The sequence below is a fragment of the Sceloporus occidentalis genome, unplaced genomic scaffold (genome assembly GCF_023333645.1).
Source record: "Sceloporus occidentalis isolate IW3139 unplaced genomic scaffold, rSceOcc1.0.p SCAF_6, whole genome shotgun sequence".
In the NCBI taxonomy this organism is placed as follows: Eukaryota; Metazoa; Chordata; class Lepidosauria; order Squamata; family Phrynosomatidae; genus Sceloporus; species Sceloporus occidentalis.
In genome coordinates, this window is record NW_028316986.1 from 28,158,830 (window position 1) to 28,176,020 (window position 17,191).

Consider the following 17,191-nt stretch of genomic DNA (forward strand, 5'->3'; position numbering starts at 1 on the left):
TTAATGTATAGATTGTGCCTTTATTGGAGAAGATGGATACAAGTGTTTTGTGCGACCCCATGGTTAAAAACTGCTTAGAAATTTTGGGATTTATATTCTTATCTCTGGATATAAAAAACCCATTGAAAAAAGTGTTGGCAAGGTAATGTGTATGCACTACTTTTGACTTCTAAAAAGCTGCCTATATTTATAGTATGTACTAAAGAATAAGACTCACATTTGGAAATAAATGTTATAAATTTTGGCACACCATTGTACAAAGCAAAATACTTTGTTTATCATATGGTTTTCAAAATGTATTAACATAGAAACAAGCCAACCTCTCAGGAACCAGCAGTAATCTTAATAAAATTTTTGGTTTCCAATTTTTCACTTCCGTCTTACTGTTTTTAAGTATTGTTGTGTCATCTTTAGTTTGCAGTAAGACTTCAACAGTTCATTTGTTGAGATTTTCTGATCCTAATTTTCCTTTTCTAAATAACTTTTCAAGGATACTACTGTAAATAAATAAAAACTAAGGAAAAGATAGTATGCAAAATGATCTTGTAGTACCTTTGAGACTAACTGAAAGAAAGAAGTTGGTAGTGTGAGTGTTTATAGACTTGAGCCTACTTTCTAAGATGCAAAGGAAGTAAGCTCAAGTCTACGAAAGCCCATGATGCCAACTTCTTTCTTTCAGTTAGTCTCAAAGATGCGACAAGATCTCACTGGATATTGATTGTACAAACTAACACAGCTGTATCTTTGAATTTTAAGGTAAACATAGGTTGCATGATAATTTTAAATATAGTTAAGAAATTGGGCGTTATCCCAATAAATTTCTGGCTCCTTTGTTTGTTTTCTTTCCTTGCCCAGTAGAGGGAACGTTTGATTATTAATTTTATGTGCAGCTGAAGTAGGGTAAGATTTTTGTTAGAATCTCAGATTTTCATTTGAGAAAAGAAGAGTAGGTTGCAGGGTGGAGAGATTGTAAACATTTTGATGTGACCCTGATACTGGAGACAGTTTACTATCTCTACTAAAAATCTACTCCCATGCCTAAAGACGTTAGATGCTTCATTGAAACCAAAAGCTCCTTGACAAAGAAGGCTAAATGTCTCGCAAAACTACAGTTCCCAGAATTTCCTAGCATTGAGCCAGGACAGTTAAAGCAGTTTGAAACTGGATTATTTCTGCAGTGTGTTTTGGATCATAGTGACCAATCAGAAGCTCCAGGATGATCTGTACACAGAACATGAGCACAACAGCACCCTCCCACTTTTATACCTTAGCAACTGGTATTCAAAGCCACATTCTCTCTGATACTGGAGATAATATAATATATAGTCTGGTAGCCATTGATAGCCTAATTTTCCATGAATTTCCCACTTCTGACTTAAAACTGCTCATGCTGATAACCTTCATTACAGCTTGTACTAGCAAATTTCATAAAATGTAGGAATAACCTTGTTGACTGTTAAACAAAATCTCAAATAAACAATAGTGATATCTTTAATTGGCGATCCAGAAGATGCAACACCACCCCAACAAATAGCTTTCAAAGCTCAATGGCTTCTTCATCAGGATGAGATAACAGTAGCAACAAAAATTATGTGGGGGAAATAAAAATAACATTATTGGAGCAACAGAAGTGGCAGGTCTGCATGTCGTATTGTGTGTGCTGTGTGGAGAAGTGCTTTTTTTTTGTTGGTTTGAACACTTCTGTTGTTCGTTTGGATAACCCCAGGTTCTGAGAGCCAGCTTGGTGTAGTGGTGTGAGTGCTGGATTAGGATCATGGAGGCTAGGTTTTCAATCCTTTTTCAGCCATGGAAACCCACTGGGTGACCATGAGCAAATCACACTCTCTCCCTAGATTACCGCACTGCACTCTTATAGTGTTGATATTCCACTTTTACTGCTCTGGCTACCTCCTGTTTCATTCTGGGATTTGCAGTTTAAGGAAGAGCACTTAGAATTCTCAGCCAGAGAGCTCTTAGGCTTCACTGAACTATAAGCCTCAGAATGCAACAGGAGGCAGCCAGAGCAGTAAAAGTGGAATACTGCACTATAAGAGGGTAGTGTAGTAATGTGGTCCATCTCAGAGGAAGGTAATGGCAAATTTCCTCTGAATAAATCTTGCCATGAAAACCCTAAAATAGGGTCACCATAAATCATAAACATTATACCAAGATTTCCTTTTCACCAATATATCTATGTTCTTTTTTAAAAACAAGTGCTCCAGCTGTCCCATTTTGACTTGGTGACTTCTGACACTAGCATGGATGCCTCTCTGATTTTATTTTCCATTTTGTCCTGAGCATTTTGGTCAGGTGGGCAGCAGTAGTAGTACATAAAGATTTAAAAGTTCAGACAGATCAAATTGGATGTTTGTTTATTTTGAAAGCTTTTAGTATTTACAGTACCTCTCAGATAATTTAATATTTCTCTTCAACTCCAGCTCCTTAAATGGCCTCCCTGAACCTCATATTGCAGAAGTTACACAGAGTTTTGTGGCTTGCCTTAAGGAGGAATTAAAAACTACAGATCTGTCTCAGTATAGAAAGACTATGGACAATCTTGCTTCCTGTATGGAAAATATTAACATAGGTATAATATGTTTTTAACTTTTTGGAACTTCCAGTAATTTAAAAAATAATTTATATTGATATGGTCTGTATATGCTGCTAAAATACATACTTTCATATTTCAGGCAAATCATGTGTGAATATTTTGTTGGAAGAAGGTAAATTCTTGATATTTTTCTCTAATTAAAATGTTTTAATAATAAAAGCAGAAAAGCAGAAAAAAGCATTTTCCCTATTCCTGTTTGGACATTATGGGAAATGTGCTTCTCTCTTTAAGTAGGTATACAGATGCTTGAAAAGATCATTATGGGAAATGTGCTTCTCTCTTTAAGTAGGTATACAGATGCTTGAAAAGATTTCTACTTCCAGTGGTTTTCAAAAGATTTAAAGAGAGATCTAAAAATGTCACTTTAGTTATCACTAACTACAGTAAATAGGACAAGGTTTGCATTAAACACTAAATGGTAGTTTAATGCAATGTGCATGAGCTATCAGAAGCCTGAGAAAAGCCTTTTGTGCATGTGGTTTCATCTTTCCTCTCCTACTGTGCAAGTGGGAGAAGGAATTTTCTAGTGGTTATGTTCCCCTAATCTCACATGTATGCAAACCAAAGGTCATGGTTTATCACCCACTCTGCTTGGTTTCCAACTAAATCAACTGCAAACTATGGGTTATAAAGCTGGCTTGTTTAACTGATCTGCTTAGTGTTTTTTTGTGAGTTTTTTGGGGTATGTGGCCATGTTCTAGAAAATTTTCTTCCTGATGTTTCGCCAGCATCTGTGGCTGGCATTTTCAGATGCTGGTGAAACGTCAGGAAGAAAATTTTCTAGAAAATGGCCACATAGGCCGAAAAACCCACAAAAAACCATGGATGCCTTCGACTTCAGATCTGCTTAGTGCTTTATCCTCCTAGTACTCTCTTGAAACTGGAATCTGGGACTGCAAACTCATGTAGGCTCCTCAGTTAATGTGACTGCATTATTCAGTACAGGGATGGGTATCAACTCACACATATGTCCACATATCTCTCTCCTGGATCTCAGAGGGCTGCATCTTCCCACCATGTCCCCTGCTGAACTATTTTGTTTTTACTTTAATTTTTTAAAATTTAATTGAAATACCCCCGTTATTGATTAGGGTTGTGCAACACAGTTTCACCGTGCTTTCCTGTCACTGTAGTCCGATTTAGCTTAAGAGATGCCTTTTAAAAAAAAGGAAAACAGCCCAAGGGAGTCAAAAACATAATGAAAATGCCCCCATTACACCTAGGCTTCAGAGGGCATTGTGAGTAAAACATTTCCATGGGTGAGGGACTATAGTAGGCCTCAAATGGTGCTGAAGAGTCTGCCTGTGGTCCATGGGACACACTTTCCCCAACCATCCCAATATAGTAGTAGTTATATTACTATGAAGTCTATTAAAGGGTAAAATGAAGACAACAAAAGACCTTTATTCCAAGGTGATTAAAGCACAGTCTACATTTTTTTCAGTGTAGGATGGAGAAAAATTATGTGAAGGGTAACAAAGAATATATGGATGTTCAGCCATATGCCCTTTGGTGCCTAATTTCAAATAGTGAAATGAAATTATGATTGCTTTGAACATTTGTATCTCTTCACTTCACATCAAATATAATGCACCACTTTATATAATAATAATAAAAATTATCAAAGGCAATCACTACCATTGCTATTATTGGTGGGAAGACATTCAGTTCAGTAAAGCCCCTTACTGCCTCTAATTACCTGGTTTCTCTCTCTCTCTCTCTCACACACACACACTTAAATCAGGTTAATAAAATACATTAAAGTAGGTGTTACACAGATTTAAAAAGAAGTAAGTTTGAAATGTGTTTCTGACAGCCACCCAGCCTCTTCAGAAGTGAGGCAGGCCCATGGAACAAAGTCTCAGATGAACAATTGTATAGATTTTTAAGAAAACTTTTATGTGAGATTGGTTTCTTATATCAGATAATTTATATATTTTTTTCAACTGTAATTTCACAGCTCTTCAATTTCTTCAGAGATCTATACTTGAAATAGAGAAAGAAAGCAGGTGAGTACTATTGCTCAGTAAAAAATGGGATGTGTAGAATGTCATGTAGGAGCATACAAAGAATTGTCCCCAGACTGGCATGGGGACAGATGGGTGTTTACACACCGGCTGGTCCCTGTGCCACCGACCGGGTACTATGACGCACCCCTTATCTCCATCCGTCAGTGCCACTAGTGAGTATATGCCTGTTGTTGCATCCGATGCAGAAACGGGGCACCCAAGTGGCCATTTTCATCTTGGACATGGTGGCAGAGGTCTACTCAGTAGTGGCACTGATGTGGAGGTAGGGGGTAAGTGGGACTGTCCAAGATAACTGGGTTTGCTGCAGAGTTTTCATGGGAAACGGGTCAATTTGACATGTGTTAAGGACCTTTTATCTTGGGATTAGGCTGGATCCACTAGATCCATTGTCCTACCAGGATCCATCCTGAACCTGGCCCTGGGGGTTTGGCCTGTGTCATCCAAACAGGAAAACACAAGCCCTGGGACTGGGGGCAACATTTACAGCATTTACACACACTGTGCCAAAGAAACGCTGAAAAACACCACATCGATGGCGGCAAAGGCAACCTTTATGCCACTCGTTTTTGTGCTGGGAAAAGGTTGGGTTGGGTTGCCACGAGCACTGCCTTTACCTGCCAACTGTTTCACCTCTAAGATTGTTGTATTTTGGGCACATGAAACAATGTGACTCATTGGAAAATGATATTCAGTAAAGTGGAAGGCAGTAGGAAAAGAGGAAGACCACACTACAGGTGGTTTGATTCAATCACGAAAACTACAACCTTGAGCTTGGGAGACCTGAGAAGGGCTATTGATGACTGTGGCTCTTGGAGGTCTCTCATTCATAGGATTGCTGTAAGTCAAAATCAACATCATGGGAAATAAAAACAATAACAAAGAAACTTTAAAACCATTGGCAATATCTATGAACATGTTCCTATGATGGGCTATTTTTTGGGGGGGTGGGTGGGAGTTTCTACTTTCCTCCTTAGACCATCTTCATGCAGCATCCCTCCCCCATCATCTATAATGCAGTGGGGGAGAAACAAGATGTTCGCTATTGGAAAGAATCTGCTTTGGTGACTGGGTGATATATTTTGGAAGCAACAAGGAGGCCTACAAGGAGGAGGAGGAGGAGGAGGAGGAGGAGGAGGCGGAGGAGGGGAGCAAGTTCTGTAATGGAAGTGAAACCATGCCGTGTTTATCCATGTTAAAATATGAAGTTGCTGATGTGTGTGTATGTGTGTGCATTGCTATAAGATTCTAACATAATAATTTGATTTGATTTTTTAAAAGAAAGCTCAGTGGAAACCACATTGTTCAAACTCGATTGATGCATGATTTGTTGATGGGCGTTAAAGTTTCAATGATGCTGATACAAAAAATTGAAGAAAATATTCAGGAAAATATTTGGAATAGATTGGATTGTCCTGCCTGGCATAGTATGTGTGGGCTACTGACCACTTTTATAGGCTTCTTAAATAATGGTAAGTTCTTGCCCTTGTTAATTTGACCTATTTATTAAAAACAAACAAACAGTCATATGGCTTTGGAAGAGGGTTGTCCTGTTTTGCTAGCAAATTAATAAGTGAAGTAATAAAGCTCATCTCTGGGGTACAAGTTGAGTCTCCTTTATTCAGAGTTCTGAAATGTGAAATATTCCAAAAACCAAAACGTTTTTCATGCATAGCTGAGCTAATGATACCTTTGATTTTTGATGATTGAATATAGACAAATTTAGGCTGCATCTGCACTGCAGAAAAAAATCCAATTTAACACCACTTTAACTACCATGGCTCCTTGCTATGGAATTCTGGGAATTGTAGTTTGTTGAGGCTCCAGAGCTCTCTGACAGGGAATGCTGGATATCTTACATAATTACAAATCCCAGAATTCCATAGCATTGAAACAAGGCATTTAAAGTGGTGTCAAATTGGATTATTTCTGCAGTGCGAATGCACAATTTATATGAAACATAAATTAATTTTGTGTTTAGACTTCAGTCCCATCTCCAAGCTATCTCATTATGTACATATGTGCAAATTCTGGTATTCTGAAATCCAAAGAAATCCCAAATCCCAGATACTTCTCTGACCACTGGGATACACAGGATTTATCTCCTGTCTTGCAGTATATAGTCTGACGCTTCTCTTCTCTCAGAGCTATCTCTTCAACCTGTGGTCCAGCTACTGGCCCCAGTTTTCTCCTAAATACACTCTTTTACTAAGTGACTTAGAGAAGGGCTCTCAGTAGCTTTCTCTATTAAGTGCTCGACAGTGGAACAAACTCCCTCGGAGTGTAGTGGAATCTCCTTCCTTAGAGGTTTTTAAACAGAGGCTGGATGGCCATCTGTCGGGGATGCTTTGATTTAGATTTCCTGCATGGCAGGGGGTTGGACTGGATGACCCTTGAGGTCTTTTCTGTGGCCTGATTTAAATGGGCCTTTGCGCCGCCCCCGTCACGTGATAGGGGTTGGCCGAGGACGCAGTGTCCATACCGGCCTCACCCCAGCACGCGACGGGGGAGTCAAAATGGTGGCGCCCTGTACACACAGGCACCGTCATTTTGATGCGATGGACGCGTAGTGTCCACACATCCCGTCGCGCTGGAGATGTCATGAGTGCGCCATTTGTGCACTTGGGCGTTGCAAGCGCGACGCAAAAAGAACCAGCTTTTTGCGGGTTCTTTTTCCACTGCCGGGAAGCCTCATCGTTTGGCAGCTGAGGCTTCCCGCCAGCGGAAATGGGGGCAATGGCAGACCACCCTTTTGGGGCGGTCTGTATCCCACCTATGTTTCTATGCTATAATATTCTTGGCAGTGTGCAATCACTTCAAGCCATTCCTTTGTGAACAAGAATTTGTAACAGAAATTTCAGGAAACTTAAAGATCTAGGCCTGGCATAGCAAAGATTGACAAGAGGACCTAGTAAATTGAAAATCCATAAGTTTATTTCCAGTTGTCGACAAAGGAAAACATTGAACTCAGTGGAATTCAAGTTCCAAAAAGCTGAGACCCTGAATAAGACAAAATGGCTCTTTTTATATTATTGAAGACAAAGAAGCTTCTTCAATACACCTGATTGGCTAATTACAATTTAAACATACAGAATTCTTACAATCAGAACAGAAATACATGCATACATTAAAACTGCATCATCACTCCTTACCCCCTCCTTTAGGAATTTAGTAGCTTTCCTCTTAACCTTGCTTCTGAACATCAACACATGTATCCTTATCTTAAATTGTGTATATTATGTCTAATTTTGTTGGTGCCAGCTTCTTACGGGTCATGATGCTCTTTTTACTCCTTTGCTCTAATTTTTCTAAACTCCAAGCCTCTATTTTAAAAACCTATTTTTCTTTAACCAAAGCGACTCCATGTTTCTATGGCTTTTTGTTTCAACAAGGAATTTCCACCACAAATTAAAATAACTTTTATTTACAGAGAGAATTTATGAGAGTATCTGTTTGCAGTTGGTTCTCAAGGCTTGTTGTTACAATGTGTATATCGCTTCACTTGTTACACACTGTCTTTGTTCCAGTTCACTCACTGACCTGATTTCTACCTGACACTGTGTTTCCTCTAAACATAAGTTCCACTAAGGCCTCTTCATTAGGAATATAAATCCTGTGAAAGTCTAGCTCTATTCACGTCACAATTCCCCAGAACAAGGCGGCTATGAATCCCCCTGAACTGGCTCTTCACTTCTCAAAGAACATAACACTCACAACTAAATTCACTGAACTTTTTTTGTTCTGTTAAATCTTTTCTTCCTTACATGGGAATCTCAATCCCATTAAGGCTCATCTCTACATCTAACTACACTCCTGGCAATTCATGACACACTCACCTACTTGTTAGCTACTCCCCCTTTTTATAGCTGCTCATCAGGCAGGTCCCCACTTTTTTGCAAGCCTATCTCTGATTGGCTGTTGTGAACATTTCAATCTGCCAGTGTCTCCCCACAACTTCTGGTGCTGAGAATTTCAGATAAGAGTGACTCAATCTGTTTAAGTCTTCATAATGAGGAAAAATCACTCTTGTAAATAATCTTGTCTGTAATATATAGATCATATGATTGTGCTCATGGGAAAGGTGCTGCTGATTTCTGTCAGTTCCTTTACAGTCCTCTGTGCGTCATGAAAATTTGTTGTGAATGGCTAGAGGACTCACTGGAACAACTTGTGAACTGGTGTGGGATGTGCAAGAAGAGATGTAACTGGTGTGAAGCCTCTTCCACTGTTGTAAGTGACAAGTTGTGGTGGAGTGCAGTCTCTTCTGCAAATGAAAAGAGTTCTGTTTGTGAAAGGGCTGCTTTGGATTCATACTGATGTTCCTACAAAGGCTGTCACATTTGTGATGTCGAAGGCTTTCACAGCCAGAATCCATAGTTCTTTGTGGAGTTTTCCATATTCTGGAAGAGTTTATTCCTGATGTTTTGCCAACATCTGTGGCTGGCATCTTCAGAGAATGCTGGCATGGGAGTGAGTGGGATACACACACACACACAGACACACACACACACACACACACACTGAGTGACCCTTGGTTGAGAGGAAGTGATTTACATGTTCATCTTTTTGTTGGTCTGTTGTTCAATGGCAAGGCCTCACTCCCATATCAGCATTTTCTGAAGATGCCAGCCACAGATGCTGGCGAAATGTCAGCAATAAACTCTTCCAGAACACAGTCACATAGCCCAAAAACCCCACAAAGAACATTTGTTGCTGATAGAAAATATTATTATAGTTAAATACTATTATTGTGGAAGCATAGGTTTACCTGTAGCAAGCTAGTTGCTTGCCTAATTTTAAGAACCTGCTTTTTAAGTTCCTAAGAAATGTGCATTTAATGTGCTAAACAAGATGGATGAACTGCTTAAAGGTCATAGGTTATCACTGAGAAGTTCCAGTTTTTCTGATCTATCTTGCTATGTCTGGGAGTACTCCCCCTCACTTTTTACCACACTTGTTAGGGTTTGTGCGATGGATGCAGCAACAGTAAAACTGCATTGTGCTACGAAATTCATGACATCACTGTAAATTGACAGTGCACCTGAACACACAGGCACACACGCACACATATATTAGGAATTACTTCTAGAAAAACAAGAATGCTGGTTAAGAATTTTTGTATTATTTCTAATACTACTATGTATTCCTTTTCTATAGAAGATCTCTTGCAAACAGTTCAGACTACGGCAGGATTGGCTGCTGTTCTTTTTATGAAAACTATGTTGGAACCAGCTGAAAAACTACCTTGTTTGGTGAGTGTGTTTCCTTTGTAATTTTAAAAAAATGAAAATTAATTTTAACAATGTAATCAGAATACATCAAGTGGATTATTGCTGATAGAAAACAAAGTAGAAGTATAGCAGTCAATTCAGTGTTGGTTAGTTTGAACCACATCTATTCAAGAATAAGCTCTGCTAAATTCAGTAGGACATGCTCCTAGGTAAGTAAGCATAGGACTGCAGCCTTAGGCCTGAAGCAGATGGGTGGTAAAGCCGCCAACAGGAATGGCTTTTTTGCCACTCCTTTTTTCTTTGAGTTTAGGCTGCCTTTGGCGGCCTTGGAGTGGCTTTTGGGTGCTTTGGGGATGTGCATTATTTGAAGACCATGGATATAATGACAACATACACAAACCAAACAATTCAACTTGGGAGCATGGGGTGAAAGGAGGTGAAGGGGGCATGTTTGAAGGGACTCCATGATTATGCTTTGACAATGTACCACTTGCACACTGATGCACTGACGCTCTGTAAGGTTGGTGCATTGCATGTGTGACTGTGTGGCTGATCAAAGGGGCGGCTGTGTAATGGGATGGGATCTGGGTGGACGTGGGAGGTACTTGGGGGTCGTAGGTAGTGTGTTTGTGTGACAGTGTGCTTGTATGGTGGGAAGGCAACAAAAAATTACTCAGCAGTGTGGCTTGCACATTTGGTTTGCCTTGAGAGTAGGCTGTGCAGGCAGCAGGGTTTTGACCCGATTTGGGGAAAAATTAGGATTGGGCCATTTTTTCCTGCTTGTCTTTTCGAGCCTCTGACTGCAGTTCTGTACAGACATGGGAGTGTTTCCTGTTGAACTTTAGATGATAGCATAGAGGATAGCAAACCTATGCATGGTTACTCAGAGATAAGAACCACTGTATTCAGTGGGACTCCCAGTGTTATGTGGGATTGACCACTTCTTAGTAAACATGCATACAATTTGGTTTAAAGTAAATGTTTTATATTTATCCAATAATTAATTGTGATAATGTACTGGTGTAAAGACTAGACAAGGTTTTGATGCCTTTTTCTGCAGTGAGAATCCCAAAGAAAAATATTTTGAAAGGTGATTTGAAAATGCTGCAATGAATTTATCCAATGTTCCCTTTACAATGAGATATTCCTGTTATATATATATATATATGCGCAAAAGTATATGTAGCACTTTTGAGACTAACTAAAAGAAAGAAGATTTAGCATAAGTTTTTATAGAATAAGTCTATTTCATCATCTGATGATCAAGCAGCACATGGACTCAAAAACTTCTGCTCTACCTGCGATTTCTCAATGACATTTGGCTACATGGAAAACAATCACTAGGATTTCAGTAACTTCAATCTTATTGTCAGTCTGAGCCTGGAAAAATCAACACAACAAATTCACTTTCTTGACACCACAGTGCAACTTTTAAGTACCACACTGTCAAAAACTACTGATCACTACACATACTTATATGCCTCCAGATTTCACCCAGAACAAACTACCAAATCTATTATTTACAGCCAGGCCCTCTGATTCAATAACATCTGCTCAGACCCACAAGACAGAGATTCAGAAGTCTTGGATTTACAACAGGCATTTGTCAAACTACAATATCCACCAAAGGAGTCAAGATTAATACCCAGAAACCATCTACTACAAGACAGAGCAAAAATGACAGAACACCCTTAATGGTCACTTACAGTCCCCAGTGGAGACCATTCAGGCACATAGTCAATAAGCCACAATCAGTTCTTGAGAATAATGGTGCTCTCACAAGGTCTGGGAGGCAGGCCTTTAATCTTAATAGGATATGCAACATAGATGGTAATATAGGGGCCTGCCATAAACTCATATACCAGTTCTGTCCCCACATCTGCTGTGGGAGCAATATTACAGGGGCCAATAACATCACCCTCAACATCAGAGGTGCAATTATTTGCTCTTCCTCCAGTGTGACATATGCCATCCTATGCCAGCAATACCCCTCTACATTCTGCATTGATCAAACAGGACATTCGACTGTATGTGCAAGAGGATTAATGGACACAAATCTGACATTAGAAATGCCAATACCTAGAAACTTTTGAACTACCATGGACATGCAATAAGGGGTTTACAGGTCACAGTCCTTGAAGAAGGAAATTACAGAAGAAGTCTAGATAGAAACAGATGAATTGAATTATACAGTATTCTCAAATTCCAATCCATTAGCAGAGATATGAACAAAGACAATGATTTCATGGCACATTACATACATTAATACAAGAGTTCCTACTATTGAACATATACAAAAGGAATATTTTTAGAGAGACATTTTGAACTTGAGGAAACTGACTTTTGGTGAGCAGATTTCTTGTTTTCATACATCAGCACTAACTGACCACTATAAAGATCTAAAAGATTTGTATCACCTCACCCAGCCCTTTGAAATTTAAGGACAATGGGCATGATTTGTGTCATTCTGAATTCTATTACATTCTATCCCATCCCCACAATTGTGTAAGTATGAATTCTATTACATTCTATCCCATCCCCACAATTGTGTAAGTATGTTTTATACCTGAGGCCTTAACACCATTTGGTACTGCATCTGAAGAAGTGGGTTTATATCCATGAAAGCTCATGCTAAAATAAAAACAGGTTAGTCTTAAAGGTGCTGTCATATTTCATTTTATCCTCCTATATCATATTTATATATAATATTACCTAGCCAAAATAAGGGGGTGGGAGAAACACAGTGTACCATAGAAATTTTACCAACTGCTTTATAATTTCTTGTATGTATCTAATTACTTGATGGGGGCATGATTTTTATTTATTTCCAGTTGTTTCAGTAACATTAAATTGCTTTTTGCAGATCAGTGACTTGCTTTGTGGCTCACTGAAATGTTCTGACATACCACCCTGGTTTGTGGACAGCTGTGGAAATCTTTGTACTGCTGAGCTTTCTGACTCAGTCCTCCTTTTTCTTTGTCATGGAGCACTAGCTATGTTAGAGTGGAAAAACAACAACATGGGGCATAATGCAGAGAAACTGCTCTTGGATATTGCCCAGACCTTATTGACCTTGAGTACACGGTAAAACTATAGTTTTGCATGTTTTATTCATTCAGGCTGAACTCTGTTCATCCATTTCTAGAATTCAGGTTGCAGTTTGAATACATGTTCAAACATAAATTGGGCTAAATAAAAATAATAAATTTTTGTACAGTATCACATTAGGAATTAACTATAAGACATTCTTGGAATGGTTAGGAAGTATGGTTGGGTTTTGGCAGGCTATCCATTATGAGAAGATGGATATGCCATTTAGGAACAGTAACCAAGAATGTTGCTTATGGTTACAGTTCTATGTTCACTTAACTTAATCCCTATTTAAATTAATGGGAATTATTGCTATGAAGACACATGGGATTGTATTGCATGTGCATTTCCGGTTTGAACCTGGACTTGAACTTGGAACTTGGATTAATAACTGTGAACTAAAAGTAGATAAAAAGTTATGTGTTTATCATATCTTTTAAACTGTTGTTGTTTGGGAAACATGGGACCTGAGCACTAAACTTAAATCAAATTATAGAGGAGAAACCTTAGTTACCAGCAAAATAAAGTGAGACAGACAAAATTGTGAGAAGCAAAATATTTTTTCAGGGATTATTACTAGGATTGGAAATGCAGATGTAGGTAATAGCAGAATTGTTAATTAGACTAATATGCTTCATTTTCTTTCTCATTACCCATACCAGTTTTATCTATGGTTTCTAGCAGCTTCATTTTTAGTGACTTGAAATAGTGCTATCTGTAACCTATGGCTGACATTTTTACCTGTTTTACCTGAAGTGATAACTGGTGTATATCTAAGAATTTTATAATTGTTCTTTATTCTTTATTCTTGTATTATTGATATCAACCAGGTTATGGTTTAGGGACTGGGGCCGAAACAGATGGCCAAAAACAGCTGCTGCATTTAAGCTGGATCGGGCCATGGCAAACAGACACGTGGGCCCAATCAGCCAGCTTCTGCTTCAAATAGGAATGAAAAAAATCTGCTCCTATTTGGGGTGGGAAAAAGCCGTCCTTTTGTCTCTGGAGCCTGCTTTTCACTGGCTCTGGGGCGTGTGGCATCTAAACGCCACACCAAAAAGTTGCATAGAAACCGATCGGCGTATAATAGCTGGTGCAGCTTTTGTCTGGCTTGGGGGTGTGGTACATCTAAACACCATGCTCCTGAGCTGGCGAGAAGCTGGCTTTACTGGGCCATCTGTTTGGCCTAATAGTATTATAACTAGACAGGATGGGTCAGTGGGAAATAATTGCTTAGCTTTGATCTCCATAATGGTGAAGAACTTGAATACCATAAATCTCTGTGACTCAGATGGTTTTCTCAGCTACCATGACGTGTAGAGACCTTCTTCCAAAGAGAATGTAAGACTGGAGAACCTGACCCAGATATTTTCATGCTGTTCATATTAGGGCTGTCTTTTTCCTGTGATGAGGATATATAGACAGTGGGGGCAGGGTAAAATGGAGAAGAGGGATCCATTCCTTACTTATTGTCTTGTCTTGTATAATTTATTTCTACATTTTAAACTACCACAATTCAGCAGCGTATTGCAGTACCATATTCACCTTTTGCGCGAATTAACTATTTATGTGGGAATAGACTTTCTAGTACTTAGGATAAACAGTGGTTCTGTAGGATTGTGAAGCTCAGCAAATGACTGAGGATAAATACTGTGCTATTTCTAAAATTTGGTCATCTTGTTCCATCATAATACTCTGTTTGATTCTTGAAGGCTAAAAGATTCTGCTATGGCAGCATCTCTTTCCAGAGTTGTAACCATTTGGACTAATGTAGCTTTGGATGTTCTTCAGTCAAGCTCTATAAACCTGAAGTTCAGTCTCAATGGAAAATCAGATACAGCTGGAAAAATGCTGGAATATGTCTATGCACACTGGGAACATCCTATGGACGCTGTTAGGCATCAAACCAAACTTATATTTAAGAATATATTACAAATACATCAGGCTACTGTAAAAGGATCTATTGATTTAAAAGTAGACCCTTTCTTCTTGGATCTAACTGACAGTTTGCTAAATTTGGAATGGCATGTTAAAGGTAAATATTCATCACTTGGCTGTCTTGTGGAATGTATTGGAATTGAGTGTATTCTGGCAATGGATAAGACAATTCCTGCTCAGATCTTGAGTGTCATGAGTGATCAGTCTTTTGCACCTTATGCAAGTGATCTGTTGGAAATTATGTTTGTGAATCACAAGAAGCATCTTACATCCATTTTGGAAGGAAACACCTGGATTGACAGTTGGCACGAGACATGGGTGTCTCCCCTGCTCTTAATTTTGTGTGATGGAAATGCAGAGCAAGCCATGTATGTAACAGATTATTATCTACCCAAATTGCTGAAATGTAGCCCTGAAAGCATGAACTACATGATCAAAATTCTTCAGACATCAGCAGAATCTAATGTTGGTAAGATCAGACTTTATATATTGTATGTAAGGTGTATTTCATCATGCAGAATGCATGATAATGATGCTGCTTTAACCTATTTTGACATATTTTTGTTAGCAAAGTGCTGGGCAGGAAATTCTAGGATCTGTATCACTAGATAATATGAGATTTATTTTTCTTCTTCTAGCAATTCAGAATAACAGACATCGTTAAAGATACACAATATGTTTTCCCCTACTGTTATTTCTTTACATACAATATTTAATGTAAATTGTAATTTTATATTATAATGGTTGACAAAATGCAGTTCTGTTCTGTTATAAGAGAATATGGGAAAGGAATGTAGAGAAGCAATGTGGAATTTAATGCAGGTATTTTAGTATGTTATGATAGTTAATATGTTAATTTCATAACAATTTGTTATAAACTGTAGAAGCATAGAAGACTGTACTATACCAGCATAAGAGACATAGGATTCCTTCATAAGTGACATAGATAACATAATTTTTGTTATCTTAATATAGTACAGGAAACAGAAGAAATACTTAAAGGGTTCCCCACTAGTTACAAGGAGGTAGAAGCAGTGCTTTTCAGGACTGACCATGGAAATGGCTTGCTTTCCTACTGCTATTGTATTTTAACATCCTAAACACTTAGGAGTTTTTGAGGGCAAAGATCTACTTTATTAGATCCATGTATTCTAAAGGTGTTTGTATATTGCAGAAAATTGGTTAGTCTTTGGGTGCCATGTTATTGGTTTAAAAAACTGATTTTTTTAAAAAGTAAACAGTCCAGTAAGCAGTTAAGTTTCAAAAGGGAAATAATTTTCATGGGTATGTTTAGCAGAACAGAAAGGAGACTCATTAATATCAATTTCTGCTGATTAGAATTTTTTAAAAAAATATTTGATTTAGGATCTTGCAGTACCAGAGGTGCACTTGGAGCCTTGATGGCATGCCTGAGGACAGCCAGAGCTCATGGACACTTGCAGTTTACAGACATACTACATGGTGGTCTTGTATCCATTGGATGTATAAAACAAGGCTTAGTCCATCAACATGATCAGGTACAGGTCTATGTATTAAGGGGTGTATGTGCGGTGTTTTTAATTTTAAAATCATTAACTGCTGTGAAAAACCAGTCTTCATTTCAAGCTCTTGATTCTTCTGGTTTTTTAAAGGTACGAATAGATGCTTTAGGTTTGCTCTGTGAGAGTCACCGCAGCACAGAAGCTATCTCTCTAGAAGAAATGCATCTGATACAATTTTTTATAAGATACAACTTGAACAGCCAGTCTCCAGCAGTGAGGCAACAGATTTGTTCCCTCCTAAAAAAGGTAACCTTTAAGTGTGACTAGAACCCTCTGCCTTATACCAAAATGCTCTGCAGGCCAAATGGAATGATGGTTTGCCTTTCTTTTTTAAACATGACACAAACTGTTTCTAATTGGATGGTGTTTTGCATTTCTCTTTTAAAAGTTGTTCTGCAGAATATATGAAAGCTCCCAGACAGCTCATAAAATGCAGCAAGCAAAATCCAAACAAGATTTAGTTAAGAACTCTGTTACATGGGACCCATTGATGACTCTGCAACGGTACAAGGTATGAGTTGTAGCTTGTTTTAAAATATAGAGAATTAAGATAACAACTGTGTAACTGTCCTGAAGAGAAGAGAAAATGCGAATCATTTTGTGGTAAAGGGACATTTAGATACAAGAGAAGGAAGGAGTTTTATGAAACTCCCTTATTCATAGACAAGTCATCTGCTTAATGCAACATCATCTGTATTGACTAGCAAAAATTCTCAAAGGTCTTTAATAGAAGGTACCAGGGAGTGTAACCCT

The 17,191-nt window shown here is 38.5% G+C and overlaps 1 protein-coding gene across 1 annotated transcript in view; it reads left to right on the plus strand.

Annotated features, from left to right (window-relative positions):
• Nucleotides 1–17,191, plus strand: part of THADA (THADA armadillo repeat containing) — a 203,073-nt gene that overhangs the window by 8,851 nt on the left and 177,031 nt on the right. Inside the window, exons 4-14 of the mRNA XM_089529183.1 lie at nt 12–142; nt 2,439–2,587; nt 2,691–2,723; nt 4,572–4,620; nt 5,920–6,110; nt 9,796–9,890; nt 12,733–12,953; nt 14,672–15,366; nt 16,263–16,414; nt 16,529–16,684; nt 16,827–16,949. Coding sequence (XP_089385309.1) covers nt 12–142; nt 2,439–2,587; nt 2,691–2,723; nt 4,572–4,620; nt 5,920–6,110; nt 9,796–9,890; nt 12,733–12,953; nt 14,672–15,366; nt 16,263–16,414; nt 16,529–16,684; nt 16,827–16,949 — 1,995 coding nt within the window. The remainder of the gene's footprint in view (nt 1–11; nt 143–2,438; nt 2,588–2,690; nt 2,724–4,571; nt 4,621–5,919; nt 6,111–9,795; nt 9,891–12,732; nt 12,954–14,671; nt 15,367–16,262; nt 16,415–16,528; nt 16,685–16,826; nt 16,950–17,191) is intronic.